This window comes from Cyprinus carpio, chromosome B8 (assembly GCF_018340385.1).
Source record: "Cyprinus carpio isolate SPL01 chromosome B8, ASM1834038v1, whole genome shotgun sequence".
Classification (NCBI taxonomy): domain Eukaryota; kingdom Metazoa; phylum Chordata; class Actinopteri; order Cypriniformes; family Cyprinidae; genus Cyprinus; species Cyprinus carpio.
The window spans coordinates 8,464,537-8,489,579 of NC_056604.1; the positions used below are offsets into that span (position 1 = coordinate 8,464,537).

General features: G+C 37.3%; 3 protein-coding genes across 9 annotated transcripts; 2 read left to right on the top strand and 1 right to left on the bottom strand.

Annotated features, from left to right (window-relative positions):
* The first annotated feature begins 46 nt into the window (after positions 1–46).
* On the top strand, positions 47–5,086 carry LOC109085167 (glutamate--cysteine ligase regulatory subunit-like). Its single transcript, XM_042729541.1, has 7 exons — positions 47–363; positions 2,563–2,628; positions 3,173–3,254; positions 3,340–3,396; positions 3,950–4,152; positions 4,239–4,353; positions 4,486–5,086. The coding sequence occupies exons 1-7, from the start codon at positions 241–243 to the stop codon at positions 4,656–4,658; spliced, it is 819 nt and encodes a 272-aa protein (XP_042585475.1). The 5' UTR covers positions 47–240; the 3' UTR covers positions 4,659–5,086.
* Positions 5,087–6,022: 936 nt separating this feature from the next.
* Positions 6,023–11,564, top strand: LOC109085158 (deoxynucleotidyltransferase terminal-interacting protein 2-like). Of its 2 annotated transcripts, none has more exons than XM_019099796.2 (7): positions 6,023–6,180; positions 7,527–9,499; positions 9,595–9,733; positions 9,866–9,961; positions 10,556–10,720; positions 10,943–11,052; positions 11,203–11,564. In XM_019099796.2, the coding sequence occupies exons 1-7, from the start codon at positions 6,106–6,108 to the stop codon at positions 11,306–11,308; spliced, it is 2,664 nt and encodes an 887-aa protein (XP_018955341.2). In that variant the 5' UTR covers positions 6,023–6,105; the 3' UTR covers positions 11,309–11,564. The 2 variants fall into 2 exon arrangements, with proteins under 2 accessions (XP_018955341.2, XP_042585467.1); XM_042729533.1 differs by having other exon boundaries at positions 6,027–6,180; positions 7,530–9,499.
* Positions 11,290–24,978, bottom strand: LOC109085079 (spermatogenesis-associated protein 6-like). 6 transcript variants are annotated; one of them, XM_042729536.1, is made up of 13 exons: positions 24,830–24,978; positions 23,793–23,930; positions 23,642–23,690; positions 23,494–23,535; positions 22,904–23,028; positions 22,604–22,684; positions 18,939–19,355; positions 17,966–18,083; positions 17,067–17,107; positions 16,866–16,972; positions 14,928–15,024; positions 14,062–14,156; positions 11,290–11,855 (listed from the first exon to the last, which is right to left on the bottom strand). In XM_042729536.1, the coding sequence occupies exons 1-13, from the start codon at positions 24,917–24,919 to the stop codon at positions 11,672–11,674; spliced, it is 1,584 nt and encodes a 527-aa protein (XP_042585470.1). In that variant the 5' UTR covers positions 24,920–24,978; the 3' UTR covers positions 11,290–11,671. The 6 variants fall into 6 exon arrangements, 4 of the variants coding, with proteins under 4 accessions (XP_042585470.1, XP_042585474.1, XP_042585472.1 ...); XM_042729538.1 differs by having other exon boundaries at positions 11,712–11,968; XR_006155405.1 differs by having other exon boundaries at positions 11,834–11,855; positions 14,899–15,024.
* Between the last annotated feature and the right edge of the window lie 65 nt (positions 24,979–25,043).

Here is a 25,043-nt window from a genome sequence, read left to right on the forward strand (position 1 = left end):
GGGCTGATCCTCGCCAGGTTTTCCAGCGCAACCCATCCATATTCTTATTATAGGCGTGAAACTCTCGGCTCTAACCACCTCCTCTCTACTTGAATGAACTACAAGTGCAAACTCATACTACACTGTTTAGTGCACTCGAGAGAGAGAGAGAGAGAGAGAAACGTTGTACCCGAGGGCATTCTACGGTTAATAGTTACTTAGACAGCAGCACTTGTTTCCAGTCACCGATTTTTACGGACAATGGAGCCTCATGTAAACGCGAAGCAGCTTTTAAATCACGCGACAACCCTGAAGCTTCACACGGGAAATTTAGTCAACCGCAGTCGGCTTAAGAAGAAATGTCCGTCTTCACCTAGTGAGGAGGTAACTTTAAGTGACACGAGTTTGCAGTGATAATAGTGCACCTTGGTCCATTTCGGCAACACGAGTATGACATGTTTTATAGTGTGATATTGCTCGGTGAATGAGTTCAGCCACGGACACCCCATTATTTATGTTTATAAGGTCGTCGTTGCTTTTGTGAAGTCCGGTTCTTTTTATAAGCATCGACTCCTTCGGACGGTTCATTCACTGAACCGGTTCACATAATCATTTGAGATATCACTCAAGTGTTCCTAGACGTCCGCACGCATCGTTTACAAACGCTTAAAAAAGTTAAATATATGTGTTTTCAATATAAATTTTGTAACATGAGTTGTTTTAGTTGTATACACTGGTTTTTGTGTACATTTGTTTTGTATTTGGATTCTGTCATGATTAGCCTAATTATACGTTTCCTCGACATACTGTAATTTCCTTTCGAAAAAAAAAATGGTTATAAGTTTATTTTATGTTACAGCACAACATTTTACCACCGAAAGCTTTGCGAATCGATTCAGTCGAATCATTAAGATCGAGTCGGCACACAATAACGATTCCGTGGCTAAAAGATATGATCCGTCTGCTTCCATTAATGACGTCAATGACCAGCTAGCCTCGTGCTGCTCATGACATGCCACTGTATGCAAAATGTGGTATGAGAAATTGCAATGCATCGCACTGTTGCTGCATTCGCGTTCAAATGACCAGGACTTTGCCATCTGTAGTGTTAGTTGTGCAGACAAGCAATGCTTCTGCCTGGTAAGACTCACTAGACCTGTCACAGAAGATGTACATAATTAACCCTCATCCGGTTATTTTGATTGTTAGAAGTATTTTGGAATATTTTCTTAAATAGGTTATTTCAATCCGTTTACCACATTTATGTGACTTGTACTAAAATTTAGATTAATATACACTACTGTTCAAAAGTTGAGGTCACTAAAGATTTTTTAAATACTTTAATTCCTTTTTAAAGCATTTAATTTAAAATATTTTAAAATGAATGCTTATTCAGCTAGTATATAGTAAAATGTGACAGTAAATATTTCATTTCAAATAAGCATTGTTGTTTTTTTAAATGTGATATGACCTGACATGCTGGAATGAAGCATTATGCAATGTCATGCTGATGTCTTATAATCTCAACAGATGATTGACAAATGACTGTGCATTTTCTATAGCTACTACTGGCTAAAACCTCTCTTATGAGGCTTATTGTTCAAGCCCACACAAGTGTATTAGTAATGTTTAAACATGTAGGCTAATATGTGTAGATTGTACTGCAAGATTTTAACTAGAATGGAAATGATGTCTTAAATCTTTTTGCTCAACAGGGTGTTTCTGCACTATATATACACAATATTTCATTTTATTATGAATTATAAACACACACACTGTTGTTCAAAAGGTTGGGATCAGTAAGACTTAATGCTTTTGAAAGAAGTCTTTCATGCTCATCAAGGCTGCATTTTTTTAATCAAACACTGAAAAGAAAAAAAAACAGTAATATTTTAAAATATTATTACAATTTAAAATAACGGTTTTATATTTTTATATATTTTAAAATATAACTTATTCCTGTGATGCAAAGCTGAATTTTCATCATCCATTACTCCAGTCTTCAGTGTCTTTCACAAATCAATATGCTGATTTATTATCAGTGTTAGAAACAGTTGTGCTGCTTAACATTTTTTTGAAGCTGTGATTTTTTTTTTTTTTGGGATTCTTTGAATAAAAAGTTAAAAAGAACAGCATTTATTCAAAAATAGAAATCTTTTCTAACAATATAAATTTTACTATCACTCTTTTATCAATTTAACACATCTGTATTACTATTATTAATTTCATAATTATTTCTTTAAATAAAAAATAAATAAATTACTTACACCAAACTTTTGAAGGGTAGTGTATGTATATTGTTACAAAAGATTTCTATTTTAAATAAATGCTGTTCTTTTATTAGAATTTCTACACATAATATATAATGTTAGATGTGATGTATATGTTAGAAAAATACATAATTAAATTATGTACTCTTTTTTTATTTATTTTTTTTAACTAGATTTTTCTAAAAGCCCACAGGGCCAAAAGCCAAAAATGTCTATGAATATAAATATTGAGAAATGTTTTAGAAAAGGCTGCCAAGATGTTGTATTTATGTTTCATAATTTGAATGTTTTTCACTGTTTTCTGAATCCACAGCTACAAGACTGCATCCAAGGCACACTGAGCGAGTGGTTTGCCGCAATGCCGTCATCTCTGGACTCTGTAAGACCTTGCATGACACTCATTAAGAAAGTGAAAAAGGAAACCTTGAGAACTTATAAACAAGCTGATTTAAGCTAAACAAATGTCATCTTTGACATGTTAAAGATTTCAGGTGCATGAAGTAATCAGACCCACTGAACATAAACAGTTGAGCACTCTGTGGATTGTGGGAAAACAAACCGTCTGCCTCTTTTGCACCATTAAAGCATATATAGGCACTGGGATGAAAAGACAGTTGTTATGGTGATTGTTCATGGCATGGGGCCACTGTGCCTCTGCTCTGGCTCTTTCTGCCATTGTCAGCGAATCTGCCTGAGAGCTCAGCAAGTAGTGAGTAAAGGTCTTAGCACACAAAAGCTGAGGCTTATTTATGCATTCCTTTCATGCAGTCCATTAACAAGGTGTCTAATGTTTTCACATGCAAAGGAAATTGAGTTCCATAGACACAAGACTGCCAAAAACTATAATGCATAATCCAGTAAGTGACTGGATACTTTCCATGATAGCATGGGTTTACAATTACCTTTGTTTTTCTTCTCTGGAGCTTCCCAGCATTCTTGACTGCACTATTCCAGAAAACACAGAGGCCATCACTCCAGAGGAGAGAGAGGAGCTGAAAGTGTCTGGTGAGGATTACTGATCCTTAATGCACTAAAGAATACTGTTGCAGTGCATGTGCTTGTTATTACATTTGTTTAAATGTCTTTACAGTCAAGCTTTTTCTCACTGAGTCAGACCGTTCATCCATCAGAAGTGCGGTGGACATGGGTAAGTTCTGTTTAATGTGATGCTGTGTATATTCTCACTGAGTCAGACCGTTCATTTTATATATATATATATATATATATATATATATGAATATTATTATGTTTAATTAGGTAAAACTTTATGTAGATTTAGTGCAAGCTTGCTACCCTAATCTAACTGCATACTAAGAGCGTATTTGAAATGTTTAAGGTTCTAAGAAATATATGAAAATGAGTACTGAAAGGGATCACATTATATATATATACAGCAGGTATAAACAGGTATTTAACACGTTACCATTTTTCCCAGTAAATGTTTTTCTAAAGGGGCTGATAACATGAATTTTTCACCAGATGTTGGTAACAACCCAAGTAACCCATACATACAACTTTTTTTTTTTTTTTGTAACAACGTGAAAGTCTTTATTGTCACTTTTTAGCAATTCAATGCACCCTTGCGGAATAATTATTATTAATTTTTTTTATGAGCCCAAATGTTTGAATGGTAGTGTATGTGAATATTAATTTCATTTGATTTGACCATAACCCCCTCTCCTCTTCTCTGTGTTGTTCAGCTTGTCTTTCGTTAGGCGTATCTCAGTTGGACTCTGTGATCATTGCTCCACCTCCTCTCCCCGAGGGTGAGGCACAGACGCTGACCCACCTGCAGCCGCTGTGGGAGGAACTGGAAAGTCTTGTGCACAGCCAGAAGATCGCTGCCATTGGCACGTCCGACTTGGACAAAACTCTTTTAGAGCAGCTGTATAACTGGGCTCAGGTCTGCTGTGAGTGTGCATTTCTTCTGCACATAACAGAATAATTGATTATTTACAGTGTATTTTTGTGCTCTTTCATGCTATGCAGGTAAAGCCAAGTAGTAATCAGGTGAATCTGGCCTCGTGCTGTGTGATGCCTCCAGACCTCACTGCATTTGCTAAAGAGTTCGACATACAATTGCTTACGCACAGCGACCCCAAAGGTGTGTATTTTATGCTGAGTCATTGAGCTCATTGACTGTGCATGCATGAACTGGTTCTGTGATTTAATTATGAAACTGCATGAGCAACAGCACAGGTAATCTAATGATGCCAATATTTCTTCTTGCGTCTAGAGCTAATCAGTGCAGCAGGCTTCCAGGAAGCAGTGCAGGGGAGCAGTAAGGACCTGCAGGCGGCCGATTGGAGGCTGGAGTGGGTCTTACGATACTCCATCATAGTCAAGAGCAGAGGCATCATAAAAGCAAAAGGCTACATTGTTCATGCTAAAAAGGGCAACAACCTTTAACATGATCCAGTTTGAACAGGGTTTCCTAAAAATGTAGGGAGCTACTAAATTTTTACAGGCATTTTACAGGTGTTTTTGTCAACACTAAAGTGAATCAGAATTTTCAAATTAACAAAAATTCACTTGACCCACTTTTTCCTCATGATTTAGAATATTTAGACAGCTACCTGTTCTTGTAGATAAATGCAAAGTGCCTCTTTTTTTTCCTGGCCTGGCCTGGTCTGGTTTAATTCTCTGTATTATTCAAAAGGGTAAAAATTAAAGATAAAACAATGGTTGATAGGACAACATATTAAGATGCTTCAAATACCATAAGATTGTTTTGTTAAACATTTTCTGTTTTATTTAAAAATGTTAACCACTTTTTTAAAAAGAGTGGGCCACATAGTTGTATTTTTTACTTTAAATTTTAATGTCAAATTTTAAGTCCTGCTGGCATTTTAAGTTTGTATAATTTATTTTGATCGATGCTTTGCTTGGAATGTTCACTAAATGTTTTCTTACCTGTTTTCAACCGATGATTCTATCTCTTTTGCATCCCTTTGTAAACAAAATGCTTGCTTATCTGATAAAAAGAAATATTCAAATATGTAACTATGGGAGGCTGTAAACATGCATGGCAGAAACGGCATTAACTCGTTGTATATAAGAACACTGGAAAATTCCACACTTGGAGGAAAATAACGATTATAGTTCCAGGATCCAACGAATTGTGTGGTGTGGTTGTTTTATGTTTGGGGTGTCGGAATTTCTATTTTAGGGTTGTGTGTTAGTGTATAGGGGATTTTGGTAATTGTGGGTGGGGGAGTGAATGTACAGCGCTATTCCACCCTCAATACCACGACTTAGGTGCCCTTGAGCAAGGCACTGAACCCCAACTGCTCCCCGGGCGCCGCAGCATAAATGGCTGCCCACTGCTCAGGGTGTGTTGTTACAGTGTGTGTGTGTTCACTGCTCTGTGTGTGTGCACTTCGGATGGTTAAATGCAGAGCACAAATTCTGAGTATGGGTCACCATACTTGGCTGAATGTCACGTCACTTTTCACTTTAATAGTCAGAATATATATTTTTACCTGTGTTATTTATTCAATGTAATGACGTTTCCTTTTGGAGCCAATCGTATAATACAGTTTTTCTTTCAAGTACTGTACATGTAATTCCTATTTTCCCATATTGTGTTAAACATATTTAATGTGGTTTATAAACTTCGGAATTGAAAAACATGGACTGGCTTTGGGGTTCTTTCATTTCAGTGTTTATATGTTAGATTTAAGACCTAACGCAAACTAAAGTTTTTTAGTGTCTCAAGAAATCCATATCATTATTTGCAACTCACCCAACGCTCAAAACTGCTCACGACGCTTTGCTGCATCGATTAGTCACGCCTGCGAATCCGGAGAACGCGTCTCGCAAGCGGAAGTGCGTCTAACGTCATCATCGTGGCAAGATGGTGGCCACCAGGAGAGGAACACGCGTCGGCTCCCCTGTGAAAAATACCAGCGATGAAAACTCTGGAGCCACGGTATGTAGGGTCCTTAAGTAGTTTAGTTTATATATTCTCCGGAAGCGCCAGTGTGTGTTTGTAATCGCAGTGTTGTATGTATTTTCATGTAAAAATGAGTCGCCGCGTGTGTCCAAACATGCCCGAGCAACTCGAGATAAACTTGTTGACTAACAAGTCACGTTCGTTGTCAAAAAGGTAATGTCGTCCGTTCGTATTTTTATGTCGTCAATTTTGCATTCTTCTTCGAGTTTAGAGTTATGTAAACAAATAAGAAATAAGTCACACCATGTGTGATCCTCCTGTTGTGCACATCTTGCCACCCCTCACCACACATGTATACATAAATGAGAATTATATTAGTTTTCAGTAAAGTGATCATTTGTTTTGGGTGAATTGTAAGTTTTTTCATCCTCTATGACAAAGCACGTGATAATTTAAATATTTTAAAAGTGTATTAATAAAACCCTCATGCAACCTTTAAATTATCAATGGTCAGTTCATCACTGAGCAATGCCTACTTTTATTTCCCTTTTGATAGGTTTAATTTCATTGTATAAGCAAAGCCAAACTTTTGACTGGTTGTGTATGATTAGAATTAACTTTTAGTGCATATCAACTACAGCTGCACGATTATGGATAAATTTAGAATCACTTATTATTTTTTTTTTTTTGGTCTCAAATAGAGATCACGATTCTCACATGATTCTGAACTAAACAAAATAATGTGACAAAATATTGTTGCTGCAGTCTATTTAAAAGTGTTTAATGAATTTAAATGAATTATTAAACATTTGAATATGTATTTAAAATATATTTAATACACCCATTTTTAATATTAAAATTATGAAAAAGTGCTTTGAATGATTCATTCACTCACTCATAAATACTTGTTTCATGACTAGATGAATTCAGTAAGTCAGCGTTTGATAGAATAATTCAATGACGACAAATTCATTTTTTAACAGTCACTTGTCGCCACCTAGTGGCGAAACAATCGACACAAACGTTATTTGAAGCACCAATTACTTTCAAAAGGGGATTTGCTCTATTTTGATCGCTGCCATAGACATCAATCCCAGAATTTCGGTGTTAATATGAATGGCCATAAGACCGAAATAATACTGTGCAGTTGAAAAGACTGTGAAGCGCAAATTTGAATTTGAATGTTCTGGTATGATTTTTAACAGTTTAATAGACAAGGGCGAATCGTTGTCATTTAAATATGGGATTGAATGGGTGTTTGAATCAAGATTGCAATCTTTTAATGATGAATCATGCAGCTCTAATCTCAACTCAAATGTCTGTTACATTATTCTGATGAGGAATCCTCAAATAATCTGAAGCAAATATCCTTGTTCTCACAGCAGCCTACTCCTTCGACCAGAAGAACACGGCGCACAACACTAATGGAGGAAAACCAATCCCACTCTGAACTTGCAGGTGACTCCCAGCCAGATGAGCTGAAGGATGACAGTACTGCCTCTTCCTCAGTAGCTAGTCTGCTCAAGCGAGAAACCAGAAGATCCACACGTCTCCTTGCTGACAAAAAGGAACCAAACTCTACCAATGAAGCTGATGTGTCTGAGTCAGAGTCTTGCTGCTCTGTAGTTTCTGATGTGCAGGCCACACCCAGAACCCGACGGAGGACTGCAGGCAGGGAGAAGCCCACTGTGCAGGACGAGGCCTCCGAAGTTGAATCCTGCTCATCTGAGGTGTCCGCGACCCGTTCTCGCAGAGCTCCGTGCAGCCTGAGGAAGTGTGTTCTGACTTCAGCTGCTAAAAAAGATGCAGCAAAGAATGATGATGATGATGATGATCCCTCAGGGGCCGAGTCCTGCAGTTCTGCTGTATCCGTCACTACAGCTATGGACACTCGTCGGATAACAAGGAGCCATCGGAAGACTGCTGTTCCTTCTGCAGAAGCAGATTCATCTGGACCAGAGTCATGCTCCTCCAGCGTTTCTGGCCTTCATGGATCTGTGGTCCGCAGATCTGCTCGAAACCAGAAGGTCAAACCGACCCAGCCGATCCCTTTGAGCTTTGAGGAAACCACAGACACTCCAGTGTCCAAGAAGAGAGACCATATGCACAAAACAGGACCTGACGAGGAAAATGAGTCAGACGGATGCAAGTCTGGTCCTAGCACGAGTCCGTGGAGATCCACCAGGCGTCAACCCAAACCTGGTGAATCAGATTCAGAATCAGTAGCTACTGATGTCTGCCATTCTCAGGGGAGCCCAAGCCTTCAAAGAGGAAGCGGGACTCCTTGTAGTAGCCGAACTGGGTCTGCTAGTAGTACCCGTGCGGTTCCTGTAACCAGGTCAAGAAGTAAAGCAAAAGTGAATTCTGATGTAGGTGACACCATTACAACTGTTGCTGCCATGCCTGAGGAACAGGCTGAAGAGCTTGAACCTCATTCTGAAAGTATTCCAGTACCTGATGAAGATGAAGCTGAAGACACGAAACAACTGGATAGCACTGTGACCATGGAGACCAGTGAAGCTCAAGAGTCCACCATGATTGAGGAGAGAGCTGAAGATACCACTGTAGTTCTTGATCAGGATGAGGCCATCGAGATGCAGGAACCCCAGAGCATCTTGCAAGATTCTGAGGCGGTGGAGGACAGTGGAACTGAAACGCTGACACTTCAAGAAAAACCTGTGGATGGAACTTCTGCTACGCTAACTGACGAGCCTGGAGAGGTTGCCATGGAAAATGATCAGCCAGAGTTTGTGGAGACATGCCATGTTGTTGAAAATCAAACATGTTCTGAGCCCGTCAAGGAGGATCTGGTAGCAACCACCCTAGAAGATCCTGTGTCAACTGTGGTTGGGGAGCATGAGAACAAGGTTGAGTGTGAAAAGAAAGGTGTAATTGTTTATGAGGAAGCTAAGGACACCATTAAGACAACTGGATACGATTTTGTAACATTGAATGACCTTGAAGGCCCTTCTACAAGCTCACAGACTGAACCAAATTTGATCACCACAGAGGAAATATCTAAGAAACCTCCTCCCCAGAAAAAAAGCATCAGTTTACTTGACAGCAGCGAGGACGAAGACAGTGCTGATGAAGGTCTGTCTTCAGAGGAGGAAGGTTGTTCACAGAAAGCTGAAGATGATGTGATGTTCCCTGATGGAAATCGGGCGTCAGAAAAACCAGAGGCACACGGTGACGGACTGTTTGTCATAGACACTAAACCTGGACTACGGTCTGAGAAACAGTATTATGTTGATCCCAAGCAAACCGAGGAACAGGATGAGGAGGATTTTGTTGATGAGGAAGGAGATGACGATGATGAAGATTCAAAAGTGCTGTTCACTTCCAAAAAGCCTCTGTAAGTTATTTTTTTGTATTGATTTTAAAAAATTAAAAGTCTTTAAATGTGATGTTTAAATTATTTTTAATCTTAAAGTGTTTTTTCTCGCTCAGTATACAGCTATCTAGTGCCATTGACACAGGTCTGAAAATGAAGGAACTTGGTGGTTTGTACATCAGTTTTGATGGAAACAAGCCAAAGAGTCTTTCCAACAATTCGAAAACCCAGAAGGACCTGAACAATCCAGATGAGGTAAATAATACTCATTTATTGTGAAACATTGACTGTATTTGTAATTTACATTTATTTGTATTTTTTTCATCATAAACATTTCAAAGCATTTTGTAGATGTTGTGTATGAAAAATGTTGTATTCATTTTGTAGTTGCTGAAGAAGAGCGTTATCGTTCCGGATTTTGAGAAAAAAGATTCTGTGCCTCCACACAGTGAATCAAAGCACGCTGCTAAACTCAAGCGCAAGGTGGGTACGCCAGTTCATGAACAAATTTTGTGTCTGCTTGAAGGGAAAGCTGTTTTAGTTTTTAACTTTTATTAATTCATCTCAAAAACTTATCGTTCTAAAAGAAGAATGTATTAATGTATGCAAGAATGTATTAAATTGATCAAAAGTGAATGCTACAAAAGAGTTCGATTTAAAAATGTATCATGTTGCTACAAAAAATAGGTAACTGTTATATAAGTGTTTACAATAGTTCTGAAGGATCATGTGACACTGAATTCTGGAGTAATGATGCTGAAAATTCAGCTTTGCCATTGCAGGAATAAATTACATTTTAAAATATATAAACATAGGAAAGTAATTTTAAATAGTAATATTTCTCAAAAATACTTTTTTACTATTTTTTTTTATTATAAATGTAGCCTTTGTGAGATAAAAAATTAGAAACAATTGTGTGTCACTTTAAATCTTCAATACTCAAAAAATGGTTCTGATTTAACTCAAGTCATTATATACTTATAATTATACGTGAAGTTTGTAATTCTCATGCTTTTGGCGTCACTTTAAATCTTCAATACTCAAAAAATGGTTCTGTGTGATATTTGTCATATACAGGCGGAAAGAGAAAAGACGACTGGTGATGGTTGGTTCAACATGAAAGCTCCGGAATTAACAGAAGAGCTCAAAAATGACCTGAAGGCACTTAAGATGCGCTCCGCTATGGACCCAAAGCGCTTCTACAAGAAGAATGACAGAGAAGGACCTCCCAAGTACTTTCAGGTTGGTTGGGAAGTCTTTATCAGCAACAGACTTTCCCCTCAAGCAACTTTTCAAAAAGCCATTGTTCCTTAGACAAAAAAAAAAAGAAAATGGTGAAAACACAAAATGACAATGGTTATCAAAATACTGACGCTGCAATCAACCATTGGCGTACATGTTTAAAGAGAGCAGACAATGGCATATTGTTCTATTCTTTAGTATTTTTTGCTCTTTTTGTTTCAGGTTGGTACAGTGGTTGACAACCCAGTAGACTTTTATAGTTCAAGAATCCCTAAGAAACAAAGGAAAAGGACCATGGTGGAGGAGCTGCTTGCAGATGCAGAGTTTAGAAGGTAAGAAAGCTGTGGCTGATTAGCTTTATATAAAGTAAATTCTGATGAATGATTCGTATTCATGACAATGGGCTTTTATTATAATTTTTTCTCACTATTGTTTTAAATTAATTGTCATGTACTAAAATACCTCTTTTCTTCTCTTTTCAGTTACAACAAAAAGAAATATCAAGAGATCATGGCAGAAAAAGCAGCACAGGCCGCTGGCAAGATGAACAAAAAGAAGCACAAGTTCCATAAAAAGAAAATGAATTAATAATTTTATAAGGCAACTATATTTTTCAGTGGATTGAACACACATTTTTAAGTGTTATAATTATATGCATTGCATGTAAAAAAAAAAAATTAAAACATGCAACATGTACAGAGATAATGCTTTTATAGATTTTAGTTTTTTCTAAAATGGATAGAGATTGGTTGACTGATTACACCTCTGTTGAGTCACAAATCAAGTCCAAGAAAGTGTACTTTTTTTAAACTAGTGCCGTTATTATGGAAGTTTAAAACAAAAATTTAAATAACATCTTGTCAAACTCCCACCACCCATACAGTTTTCCTGATTCGATTTAACAGACATATGCAAATACATTAAATGACTGATTGAATGTATCTATTAAGATCACTGTGTCCAGGTGCTTTGTCCACTGTGTCCTGTCTGTGATGCGTTGCTGTAAAGGTTCGTGTAGATTTTGCTCAAACTGTCCTCAAACACAGCTCTGTGGGGCTTTCCTGTGTACGTTCCCGCTCTGTTAGTCCAGAATGTTCCATTGTCTAAATGAACAGACGGTTCACCAGGAATAAGCCTGCAGTATGGACAGGACACAACGTTTATGGAATGTCAAATTAAGACTTACTGTATTTTCCATTGCAAGCTCAACTTTGACAAGCTCACGTTTTCAAGGCCAAGTAGAAATTGCTAAGAAATACGAAAACAATTATATAGACGCACACATATATATACTCACGACATACAGTCTTGAGTATACACAGTCTGATTTACAGTTATACATTCAAACTCACAACAATATTTTTGGATTAAATTGTATTAATTCAGATGTTTAATTATAGAGTCAGATTAACTTCTATACATGTATTCATGATTTCATTGACATATTCCAAAACGGAATCTATATATTAATATAATCTCTATATCTGATAATATAGCTGCACATCTGTTCAGACATATCCATATATAATAATAATAAATTTTATTTGCGCTATATATTCGGAATTATATTCACATTCACAGATGTATGTCTATATATTGATGATAGAATTGTTTAAATTACAATTTGTATCTATATATTCAGATTTTTACCTATATATTTGGATTTACGTTTACATATTCAGATTTACTTATATATACATATATATTCACAATTTACATATGTGACCCTGGACCACAAAACCAGTCAAGTAGCGTGGGTATATTTGTAACAATAACCAAAAATACATTGCATGGGTCAAAATTATAGATTTTTCTTGTATGCCAAAAGTCATCATCATATTAAGTAAAGATCATGTTCCATGGAGATATTTTGTAAATGTTCCTACCATAAATATATTAAAACTAAATTTTTGATTAATAATATATATATATAAATAATATTATTAATCAAATTTAATTGGCCCTTATGACTGGTTTTGTGGTCCAGGGTCATATATATTCAGATTGTATATAATTATTTTCTGTTTGGCACTTCATATGTACAAACAAACACACACATCAGGGTTCATACAGAAACTGCTAAATGAAATTCTAGGACTTTCCAGCACTACTTTTTTGGTTTTCAAGGACTAAAATCATAGATCTCACTTATCAAACAATATTGTTATTATCTTTCAAATTCACATTCAAATTTTAAAATAAAGTCCCGCACAAAAGCATATGACTGTGGCAACTTTAACATTTGAAATGATATTGTGGCAAAGTTATCGCTTTCCTTATTCAAACTGATTTTTTTTTTCATGAACATGATTGACCTGAAGAATGAAAGCTGTATCATACTCTTGGGAAATGATGAGCTCTATCGTTGCTTAACACTACGGTGTGTGACAATACACTTAGCTCATGAGATATACAGATACTTCACTAGAATTAACTAACATTTTAATACTATTTTTAAGAATTGTTTTAAAATGACAAAATACTTGTCTATTAAATCACATAAATCAAAACAATGCAGTTGTATTTTGAAATATTTTACTAATATAGGGCTGTAACTAATGATTATTTTGGTAATCAAGTAATCTACTGATTATTTTGACAATTGAGTAATCTGATATTTTTTACTAATACAAATAGACCTAAGTGAAAAAAAGGCTTTAGCATAACTTTATTTATAAACTAATGGTGAGGCAATAATAATTGGTTTAAATAAAGTATCAAAATCAAGTAATTGCATGGTTTTATAGAACAACACTAATAAAACAGGCCTACATAATGTAATATGCCTACACAAAATATGAACATAAGCAATTTAAGCATATTGTGTTAATAGCTGTATTATAACAAATACCTGCAGAGGACGCCAACGGCCTGGCCATGCTTCACTTTACAGCATGATCCAAAGACGTTTAAATCCATGTAATTTTAATATTTGGCCACATGCAAACTCAAACTCAAATGCAAGTTTTAGCACAAGTCTTGGGGGACACATGGTTATGGACGATTAGCTGTTCTTCCTGTCTCCCCGTAGCACTGTCTTGGGTATCTTACAAACATTAAAGACATTGCAGTTTATTTCTCTGGCCACATCTGCAGTCCTCATGCCTCCCTGCAGCAGGACTATGGCATGTTAATACAGGTGAGCTGCGACTTTGGGCATCTATCTCCTGCTGTATTTCCAAGAGTTTTGCTGCTCTTACTGCTATTCTAAGACATTGTAACTGTGACCTTGTGCAAATTTTATACATATATATATATATATATATAAAACCAAAGAAATATTCTTTAAATTTTCATTTAAACTAGAAATCCTAAACTGTTTGAAATGAGGCGATGTTTACCTGTCCTGCGGTAGCCGGTTGTCAATCACTGAGTCATGGTGGGTGGAAACATGTGAACTCTGTCTGACCCCCTCTTCCTCCTTACTCTCTTCATCCTGACAACACGCACACACTTTAGTCATGAAAACATTCAAATCATTATCACTAAATAATGCAATAAACCTAAATTTAATTATAATACGGTGAAATTAGCACAAGGATATGCAGCGCTGCCGAATATCCCAAACTAATTAATTTTTTACCAAAATCTGCTAATGCAATAAGAGTGAAACTCTCATAAAAGCAAATCCTTTGAACTGCTTGATTAAAACTCTTAAAAATAAATCCCAGTCCTTCTCTCTTTTTAACTCTGGAGTGGATTACACAGTTCCCTTCTCGAGCTGGGCTTCAGCCACGCAGCACTTGGCACCCAACTGTGCCACTGTGGCATCTCTTCTCTCTCTTCAATCTGTAAAAGATGAGCCTGTAACGACAGCCGTCAGCCTGCAGACCTTCCTCCCAATGAACATGCACTCCTTTTTTCCTCTAAGGGAGGATTTGGGGAAGCTTTAGAGTAATTAGAACTCTTTCGCTTTTCTTCCAGCGAAACACGGCGTGGGCGGTGATGCGTTTAAGCGGCCCACGACTCGAGCGAACAGAAAGAATGAGCACATAAGGTGATTACCTCGTTCACTTCCTGGAAGACAGTGGCGGCACATCCTGACACAATGGATGTGAAGAACACAGAGCGCTTGACAGAATCAATGGAGGACGTTTGAAACACTGACATGTGCCGTAATGAGTGTTTTGGAGATTGCTTTTGCATGGGTTAACGTGCACACTGAATGACAGCATTACTTGCAGTTGCGATCTCAGGCGAGACGTACAAAAGAAAGCTTGCAACGAGGTCCGTGGATGTTTAGGATTCTCTGCACTCGTTTGTGGATCTCCTCCGACGGTGAAGGACTGGATGAACTCTGGAAACTGCAATGAATGGAAAACAACAGGACTGAAAATACAAATCAAAGGGACCAAAGTCTTTAACCAAATATGAAAAATGAAGTCTTGGAATTTCACAAGAAAATCAATTACAAAGGACTTAACAGAGGCAACAACTATAATGAATTGTCACAAACTAATATTTATTGTATTATTATAATTAAATAAATTTAATGGGTTTTTATATATATATATATATTGAATTATTAATATATATTTTTTTTTGTATTATTATATATTATAAAATTTTAATTTATATATAATTATATATATTTTTTTAAATATATAATTAAGTATATTAATTAAATATATATCATTTTAAATATAAATAATTGTAACATCATTTATATATTTAATTAATTTTTTTTAAAGTGTAGATACAAATCATGTTTCATATATTGCTTTTTGTATATATGTAAGAATAAAAAGAAAGTCTTAAATTAAGAATTAAAATTAATTTGGGGAAAAAAAATACTGAAATAAATACCAACAATACCAGCTCAAGCCACTAGTCTGTGCTATTGCCCTTACATTGGAGCTCTGTCATCTTGGGAAATACATCTTGTAAATTTCAGACCAGTTAAATCATGAAGTTAAATCACAAATGCACATACAGAGACATTTATCTCCAGCCCTGTAGCAAATGCTGATATTTTCTTTTTATGCATCTAAATATGCCACAAGAGAGAAGCTCAGATGAGGAATTACCCAAACATTTGAGCCGTGTCCTTGGATTTACAATATTAAAACCTGTGTGTGAATAAACTAGCAATATATTATTAACGCACTGAGCCTGTTAAAAAGATAGAAGAAGATAATTAATTAGAATCTTTATTAAAAGGAATACAGAAGTAAAAAGAATAGCAGATCTGTATGAAAGGTCATGCATCACTGAGGTTCTTTATCTTTAACGGCTGTAATGCTGGCCATCTTTAGAATTACCATACAAGAAGGCCAGAGAGGGCCAGCCTGAACTTTACAAACCGTCGTTTCTTTCACTCCCCCCATCAGCAGCTCAAAAAGACGTGCCTGATCTCTCATTGTGCGAATCTGCGGAGCGAGCCTTAATCTCCGGGCCTGTGACTCCGGTCATGCTTTCAATTGACAGAATAGTATCACACATTTCCCACTATTTACTCTCAAGACTTAGATTGTCTATTGATTTTAAATGTTTGCTCATGCCCCTGCGGAAAAGGCACTGGCGGTTGAGAGACTAGCAAACAAACAAACAAACATTTGCTGGTTTCGCAGCCGACGTTCAGATCAATGACAAGGGTCTCTCGGAAATTTATTAAACTATGCGTCGGGTCAAACGCATTAGAGCTCACTGAAACCCAATCAATAGCATTTCCCCTTGTTTTCTCAGCAGCTTCCCCCACCCCGCTTCTCATAAGTAATGAACAAACATGACCAAACATCAGGTTCTGTCATTTGAAGGTGAGGCAGTAAATTCATCTTGTCTGTTGTGTGTGATCACAGTATAGATTTGTGGAATGGACGCTCTGTTTACTGGGCTTTGTTTTTATGATCCGCACATTTAGTCAATACTACATAATTGGAAATTCATAGGAAAAGGACGAAGGGGTGGCACTTTTTGTTTCGCTCACTGCACGTTTATAGGTTGGAGAAAAATGCATATCATAAAGGATGGATTTTAGGAAAAGCACAAGCATGACATATAATAAACATATGGAAGGATAAGTAAGTACAATGCTTCTGTGTGTTGGTCCTAATGAAAAAACAAATCAATCCAATGACAAAATCGAACAGTATGACAGTGTGTTAAATCACTTTGCAGTAAATGCAGTATAGAATGTTAAACGTACCGTTCTCTCAGGGAGGAGAGCGTCAGGACTGGACTCTGAGCTCTGAACGTGCTGGACACAGGGGTGGAGTGATCTTTGGGGGAACTTCTGGCTGCTTGCATGGATGCCTCCCCAAGAGATATAGTGGAGAAAACAGTGTCAGAATAGGCAAGAATTCCTGCACATCTCGAATTAATTCAAACCAAGCACTTTGTAACTTACATGTGAGGGCTTTGATCTCAAACTTCCAAGGAGAGAGCGATCTAGAGAAGTTTAACGGGAAAATATGGTAAAATGCAACTTCCACAATACACAGAAAAACACATCTGATAATACTTAATGATCAGTAATGGATCGAAATACTCAAAACAAGTATTTAAAGGGATAGCTCACCCAAAAATGAAAATAATTTGTCGCTCCAACCTGACTTTTTTCTTCTGGAGAACACAAAAGAAGCTACAGTACACTACTGTTCAAAGGTTTGAGGCTGGTAAGATTTTTTAAAAAGTTTTTTATAGAAAGTTAAATGCTCTCTAAGACTGAATTTATTTGATCTATTGAAATATTCATATTCACATCTTTAATTGTTTTCTAATGTAGTACATTTTAAAATGTAATTTATTCCTGTGATAGAGATGCTGAATTTGCAGCGGCCATTCCTACAGTCCTCAGTGTCACATGATCCTTCAGAAATCATGGCAATATGCTTATTTGGAGCTCAAGAGTCATTTATTGTTATTGATGTTGAAAAACAATTGTGCTGGTTAATACTTTTGTGGAAACTAAAAGTTTTTTTTTTTTTCAGGATTCTTTGGCAAATAGAAAGTTTGAAATTTGAAATACAAACCTTTCATAACATTGTTTTTACTGTCACTTTTGCTCAATTTAATGTGTCCTAGCTGAGTATTAATAAAAAGTATTAATTTCTTTTCTTTTGAATAGTAGTGTCTTTTCAAGATCTGTGTTTGTCCATTCCGTACAAGTCAGCAGGATCCAAAACAACACTGGACCCCATTTTTTAAAATATCTTCATTTGTAAAAGAAAGTCATACAGGTTTGGAGAGACGGGAGAATGAATAAATGCACAAATAGATATGTAAAAACACAAATATCATAGTGACCTGTGAGGTCTGTGATGTAGCTCCGTGATTGCAGACGTAGGGGGCTTCTTTTAGGAGAAGACTGAGATGTAAGACACATGGAGGTTTCCATCAGCGACGTGTTTGGGCTTCGGGGCACCTGCAAACAGAAGATGCAATCAGCTACGTTGCCCATTAAAAGATAAATACTCGCTCATCTCTGATTTAGCAGGTGAAGCGACGTGCATCAACACTCCATTGACACACAGAGCATTGATTATTCAAATGGATTTGACTTTCATTTGAGAGTTAATCACTTTTCTAGGAAGGTGAAAGTGAGGAGAGAAACTTCAGAGGGAAGTTACTCAGACTCAGGTGCCTGTGTATACACTCAGACTTCAATTAGTCCATTTGAACTTAATTTAAATAGTAAAGTGACCAAGCGAGTTAATGAAACAAGCTATTTCGTTTTCATGCAAAACAAGTGTGCCGACTTTAAACACACATAAACTGAATGGGCTAATCTGCTGAAATAAGAGGGAAGAATTTGCTAATCACGGCCTGACTCTTAATTACTTAGGTTAATTGTAGCCTGGGGATTTTCTTTGAAAAGGCTACCCACTTTTTAAAAGGCCTGTGACAGAAAATGCCATGATGATATCAGACACAAATCCAAGAGCTGCCTTTTATACCATGACAGCTTTGATATTTGCACCCCAGGATGTACTTACTGTTGTTTTAATAAACACGGAAAAGAAACAAGAGGGAGAATTTATGCTTTTACTTCAGTCATGAAAACGAGTAAAGATTTTGACACGGCTGTCCGTCTCCTGTAATCTATGCCCTCTGAAAAGAAATACTGCAATTCACCTGTCAAACTTAAAAATAAGTGCATACATGTTAATAACATGCAGCTGACCTGAGCTAATGTTCCGTGTCACAGTGATCATTAATCAAAGATGAAAAATACACAGTAAACTCTGCTTGTATTGTTTCATCAGTAAATCTGACCCACCACAAATGGAGCCTGAGGGACCGTCTCTTTTTTAAATGTGTAGGGCCCAAGTTTGAGGTGGCTGAGTCGTTGTCTGGCCTCTTCAGACAGCTGACACATCTTGCGGTGGGTGTAGGGTGAAGGAGCACGGCTTCGGGACGCCACCGTTGGCTTTTCATATCCACTGGATGGCACTGCGTCTGGCTTCTTCTTCTTCTTCTTTGAGTTTGCAGGGGAAGTTCTCACACGACAGGGCTTAGTTGAGGAATGACCACATGACTGGATAGGGACATTAGAGGTGTGTTCGACATCATGCAGCGCTGCGCAGACCGATCGGTGAGAGTAGCCGCTTGCAGTTGGGGGTGGAATTGAAAGCGGAGATGTCAAGTCAGACACTTTCTGCTCCCGGTAGTGACGCTCTTGCAGTGTTTGCATACTCTATCACAGAGGAAGTGAATAACATGCAATATTTGTCAAATACACAGATGTTTCAGAAACGTTTTAATGAGCAACAGGAACACTTTTTATGTACCGCTTAAAGGGGTCATCGGATGCCCATTTACCACAAGTTGATATGATTCGTTAGGGTCTTAATGAAAAGTCTGTAACATAGTTTGGTTAAAATTCTCTGAGTTCATGGAGCTCTCTCCTAATAAGCTGGTGATCTAAAGCACCTGTCAAAAACAGCTCTTTTCAGAGCAGCTGTTTTGTAGCATTTTCCTTTTTGTAGCCCCTCTCTTTCCTGCTTGAAATGTTTACTTGAGCGCATTCACCGTGAGCCCTAACCACATTCTTAGGAAAGGCGTTTTGCAATGATACTAAAAAAACCTTATGCTCTCTCTCTTCCGAGCTGATACTCACTTCTTTTGTAGCTGAAGCTGGATCACGAATGATTCGCGCGAACTCAGACACATTTAGGTAGATCGGGGGTTCATTTGTTTCTTAAGTGGATGTGATGTAGGGAGTAAATGACGACTTCTATATTCATTATTACATCTAACAACAGAACACCTCAATCGCTGAGGAGTCATTCTTTTATACATCTGCTCTGGCGGTGAAAAAGTGGCGGACTGATGACAGCTCACTCAGGGATGGTCTAAGGTAAGACACCAGTCCAGTCTGTGCTGAAACGCTACTGTCAATCAAAATATCATGGGAGGGGCCTGTTTTGTGACATCACACAGACAGGCATCTGAGATCCGCTCGATTTGAGAAAGGGGTAAAGATTTTAGTAAATTAAAAAAAAAAAAACACTGGGTGGATTTTCATCATTATAGGGTGGTTGTGAACACACTGGCAGCACACAATACAGTTCAAACTACTTGTAAAAGTGCATGAAGCATCCTATGACCCCTTTAATACACCGCCATCTGTTCAAGAATAAAGTTCAACATAAACATATACTATTTAAATACCAATAAAGTGGGGCTATATATGCTTTAATCAGTGTTTTTTGATAAATGTGACTCAATATAACATTGCGACTACAGTAAAAAAGCTTTTACTGTCCTAAAAACAGATTTGTAAGCAGTATTGGAATTGAAGATGTTAGAAACACATGTAAAAATTTCTAACCGGCATGCACTGCATAAAGTCAGCCGCCGATCGGTCTGCGCAGCGCCGCATGAAGTCGAATGCAAGACTTCACTTAATTATTTACTGAATAGAATTCATAGTTGTAGTGTAATCATTAACTGAAATTAAAACTAAAACTATTACAAAAATGTTTGTGGTAATGAAATAAAATGAAATTGTGTTGTTTAATGTGGGTATTGGTATAAAATGAAATACAAATATTTCATGAAATGAAAAATAAACCGAAGCTAAATAGAACTATAAAAAATGAGAACTAATAAAGATGACAAACACACAAAACTAAATGTAACTAAAATAAATGTAAAATAAAATGAAAATAATATTAAAAAGGAAATTAAATGCTATTTCAAATGATTAATAAATACTACTATATACATAAATAATGCTAAAATAACATGAAATAATATTTAAAAACTTTCAGAAGTTTAGGAGCAACAGAAAAATAACTACATTTAGTGAAGAAAATGTCAAGGGAATATGGGTGGTTGCTAAGGTGCTCTATATGTTTATTAGCATATTGCAACACAGTTGCTAAGGTGTTGTGTGGTGGCTATTCATGTCCGTAGCACAGTTAAACAGTGTTTAATACTTAGGGTTAGGGGTTTGTTCAAATCCCTTACTATAAGCAATAATAACAGCGATGCCTTCGCAAGCACCAGTAATATTAATACATGGCCTCTGTGTGTTTGGAAACAATCGCTATTTTTCTGTCTGTTGCCACTAGTAACGCAGAAATGACACTCTTCACCTTTGAAACAAAAAGGGAAAAGAAGTTCCCAGAGGAATAGAGTATAAGGTCACGCTTTATTGTAGTGATATTGCAAACGTCTTTCTGTTCGTACGGTGCTAATCCACTCATTTCCTTGTTATGTACACATGTAACCTGATGTAAACCTTTCCTCAGTGTTCCAATCTCACCTTTGCAGGCAAATGACTTCAATAACTCTAATCTCAGCTAACATAATTCTGAGCCCCAATAACAACTGTTCCTGCAGGCGCTGCCTGGGTAAATACGTTTTTAAAAATGTTAATTGCATTTGATGGCCGGTCTCAACCTAATATGATAATGGCATTACATGGATGTAAAAAACAACGATAATTTAAATGCTAATTGGAACATCCTGGCATATTAAGTCATTTTTAAAAAGCAGAAAAAGAAAAAAGTAAATCCTGATAGCGATTGCTGTTTGAAGAGTCGAGATTTAATGAAATTAAACTAAGTGGCTTTTTCTCCTTTTATTCTTCTCTCCCTCTCTCTCTCTCTTCCTTTTTCTTTGGACGGAGGGACAAAGAGGCCGTTTTAAAGCAGGAGTCGTGCTTGTCTGATGTGATTAGTGGCTCGGCTGGTGTTGGTAATGGGAGATAAAGCCGGATGTCCTTGAAACAACAAAGCCAGCACCACAAGTAGCTTATTAAACAAGAAACAAGCGCCGTTCAAATGCATGCAAATCGCGCCGAGAAAGCCCGCTTTACAGAATGCCGTGTCAAGTCCAAACTAGAGACATCCACAAAGGGAGGACACGCACATGAAACAGGACCGACGAGACGGTCAACAGCAGAAGCCGTCTAACGAGGGTCTGAGAAACTTGACATGAAGGATGCAGACTCAATCAGCGATTCTAAACGGACCGAGAGGTTTGCGAGCAAGTAATGGAAGAAACAAATTGGATCGGTCAAGTCCAACTGATCAGCGCCGATCCGAGTAGAAATGAGCCAATTCTCTGTAATTACCTGCATGGTAAAAAGAACATCCTGAAAGGGGGCGTGAGGCCACTAGAAGGACAGCAGAAAGTGGCACAGATGGCAACAGACAGTTTGATTGACAGGGAGACCCATCGTACTCCCACATACATCTAAAAAAAGCCTTCGTTTGATCCTTTTCGGTTAAACCTCAGTGTTGCTTTTCATTTAGCATCACAAATAATTGCTCTGTTCCAAAACATAACGGGCAGAAGCATCATACAGAAGCCATCGTTCCAGAAGCCAGACGCCTTCAAAGGCAGCTGCCTATGTAGGCAGCGTGCTAGCTTTTGGAACGGAGCACATACCAGCTGCAATATAATGGCAATAACAAAAGCCCCGAGACTCACAGACATGGCAGGCTGACCAGGTTTCACATCACACTCCTCAATAATAGACGTCGTTGAAAACTCCACTTTGGGAGAGATTCCCTGAGGGAACAAGACAGGAGAGATAGAGAGCAGAAAAAACATCACATCACAAAACTTTTCGAATGATGAAAAGACAGAGGGCAAATGCAGATAATAACACTCTTGGCAGATCAATTTACCAAAACAATCTACGTCTTCAAGCAAATAGCAGGAAAATGGGACCGGCTTTTAAGATGCATCAGAGATATGACAAAAACGCTGAGAGGAAGACACACGCACGGGGAAGGAGATGGATCTCTTCATCACAATCTCTCTCTCTGGGCCGGGGCTTCTGGGAGTCAAACGAGGGCCTGGATACAGAAACTCCCGGGTGTCTTCTTCAAATGTGGCCAGGATCTCACCTTCTGCACAGTCAAATAAAAAATACATGATGGAACGATGAATTCTTTCCGTTTTTCTTGACAGCTTTGGGTAATCAAGTTGTTTCGGGGTAATAAAGCTGTTTCTTTGCATTTTAAAGCAATAACGTAACAGGAAAGAATGAGTGTCAGATTGTGTGCAAAAAAATAAATAAATAAATTAAATCTCAGCCCAAGAGACCTCCTTTGAAAGCAGCATGATTTATGCATACTGTAATGAGAGTGCTCGGTCCAATAATGTATGTATTCCCCTAGTGATGTTGGTTAATTTTTGAAATTGTACTAGCAGGTCTGAGAATTCAGTCGTTGTGTCAACAGCAAAAGCTGGAGCCTTCAATCAAAGCTGAGCTCAAATGTAATGTTTTCAGTTTACAGTGCTATGTTGGAGAACTCAATCTACAGCCTCAAATATCTGTCAGTGTTACAGCTGGAATGGATGTGAGATCTTACCTGAAGGAACGAGCTGAATGAGCTCGAAAGATGTTGTATCATCTGCAGCAGAGGAAAAAAAAACATGATGGAAAGGTATATACGTTTATTGATCTGAGGTTTATGAAAGAACACAGGACAAACTGAAGTCAGCCCGAAGGATTCTTACCTTCCAGATGCTCAGCTACAGCACTCGGGTCAACTGCTCCCACAAAGGTCTGTCGAAGAGAATGGGAGAGGAAATTAAATAAAAGAAATCAGATAGTAAGATAGCATGTGTAAGGTTGAAATGAATCAAAAGCGTTTTAATAAAGTCTTACCTTCACAAACACCATTTTTTCATGCAGCAGCAGAGGGAAAACTGGAGGAACGCACTTGGACTTCTGATACTGGCCCATTATCCGAACACTCATATAAATGTCTTCTTGGGATGGTAACACCACCCCTGGACAAGTTATCTATAGGAGGAAAAACATTAACATAAGGTCATCTTACATCATATTTTATATCATTATATTTGACATGATTTTTTATGTACAATGCTGCTCCTTTGAGCTTTCTATTCATCAAAAAATCCTGGAAAAAGTATCACGACTAAAAATTTTAATGTTTCTTGAGCACAAAATCAGCATATTAGAATGACTTCTCAAGGATGTTAGGACACTAAACATGTAGTAGTGGATGAAGAAAATTTAGTTTTGCCATCACATTTTAAAATACATTAAAATAGAAGTTATTTTTTGTAACAGTTCATAGTATTACTTTTTTAGTTTTTTTTTATTCAAATAAATGCAGATTTGAAAAATCTCTTAACATGAAGAAAAAAATCTTACCAATCGAACTTCTAAATTTACAAAAACCTACATATTACTTAAATAACATGTCTTGCCTATCTCTGGATGTAAACCAACTACTTCCTCTTCCTACTAGTCACACATCAATGTGAATGTCTAAAGAGTGATCACTTTGAGTACAGTATTAAAATAACCATCACAATTTCCTGCAGATCAGAAGATAATTTCTCTTATATTCGGGATGCACTATACTGTATGAAAAACAAAAGCTCTGTCTGATCCGGAAACTATTCGATGCTAACAGCCTGGCTGAAAATGAAGTAGTTTGCATGTGCATTGCTTTAAATAAACACATCGGAGGCTGGAATGAAAGCAGGAGAGTTTACAATCATGTTTCTGCTCGTTGCAGCTTTGATTGATGGCTGATGAACATCCGTGGTACAGTAGCCACTTGTTGCTAACAGTATGCTAACACGGAATCTTCTATCATAACACGCAAACAGGAATATTTGTGTTGTTGTTGAGCGGAAAAGACAGATTGGGACGCGGGCTGATATACTTACAGATTGGATATCCACCTCGACAGTGCATTTTAGCGCTTTTTGTCGCATTTGTGAAGCTGAAGGCTTCTTGGGCGACGTCAGTCCACCCATGTTTTTAAAATTCGTTGCTATGACAACAGCCCAATCGCCCACTGCCGTGAAACTGCGAGGAAATTACGACATGATCAAGTGAAAAAAAATGACAACAAATTAAAACCTTAAAACCTTTAAATAA

Coding starts and splice junctions, on each gene's coding strand:
- LOC109085158 (XM_019099796.2), top strand. CDS start 6,106: ATGGTGGCCACCAGGAGAGGAACACGCGTCGGCTCCCCTGTGAAAAAT. Junction 9,500..9,594: donor TTCACTTCCAAAAAGCCTCT/GTAAGTTATTTT, acceptor TTTCTCGCTCAG/TATACAGCTATCTAGTGCCA. Junction 9,734..9,865: donor ACCTGAACAATCCAGATGAG/GTAAATAATACT, acceptor TTCATTTTGTAG/TTGCTGAAGAAGAGCGTTAT.
- LOC109085079 (XM_042729536.1), bottom strand. CDS start 24,919: ATGGGTGGACTGACGTCGCCCAAGAAGCCTTCAGCTTCACAAATGCGA. Junction 22,685..22,903: donor AGAGATCCATCTCCTTCCCC/GTGCGTGTGTCT, acceptor TTGTTCCCTCAG/GGAATCTCTCCCAAAGTGGA. Junction 15,025..16,865: donor CTCTCCTCCCTGAGAGAACG/GTACGTTTAACA, acceptor CATTCATTGCAG/TTTCCAGAGTTCATCCAGTC.
- LOC109085167 (XM_042729541.1), top strand. CDS start 241: ATGGAGCCTCATGTAAACGCGAAGCAGCTTTTAAATCACGCGACAACC. Junction 3,255..3,339: donor AGAGGAGCTGAAAGTGTCTG/GTGAGGATTACT, acceptor ATGTCTTTACAG/TCAAGCTTTTTCTCACTGAG. Junction 3,397..3,949: donor CAGAAGTGCGGTGGACATGG/GTAAGTTCTGTT, acceptor TGTGTTGTTCAG/CTTGTCTTTCGTTAGGCGTA.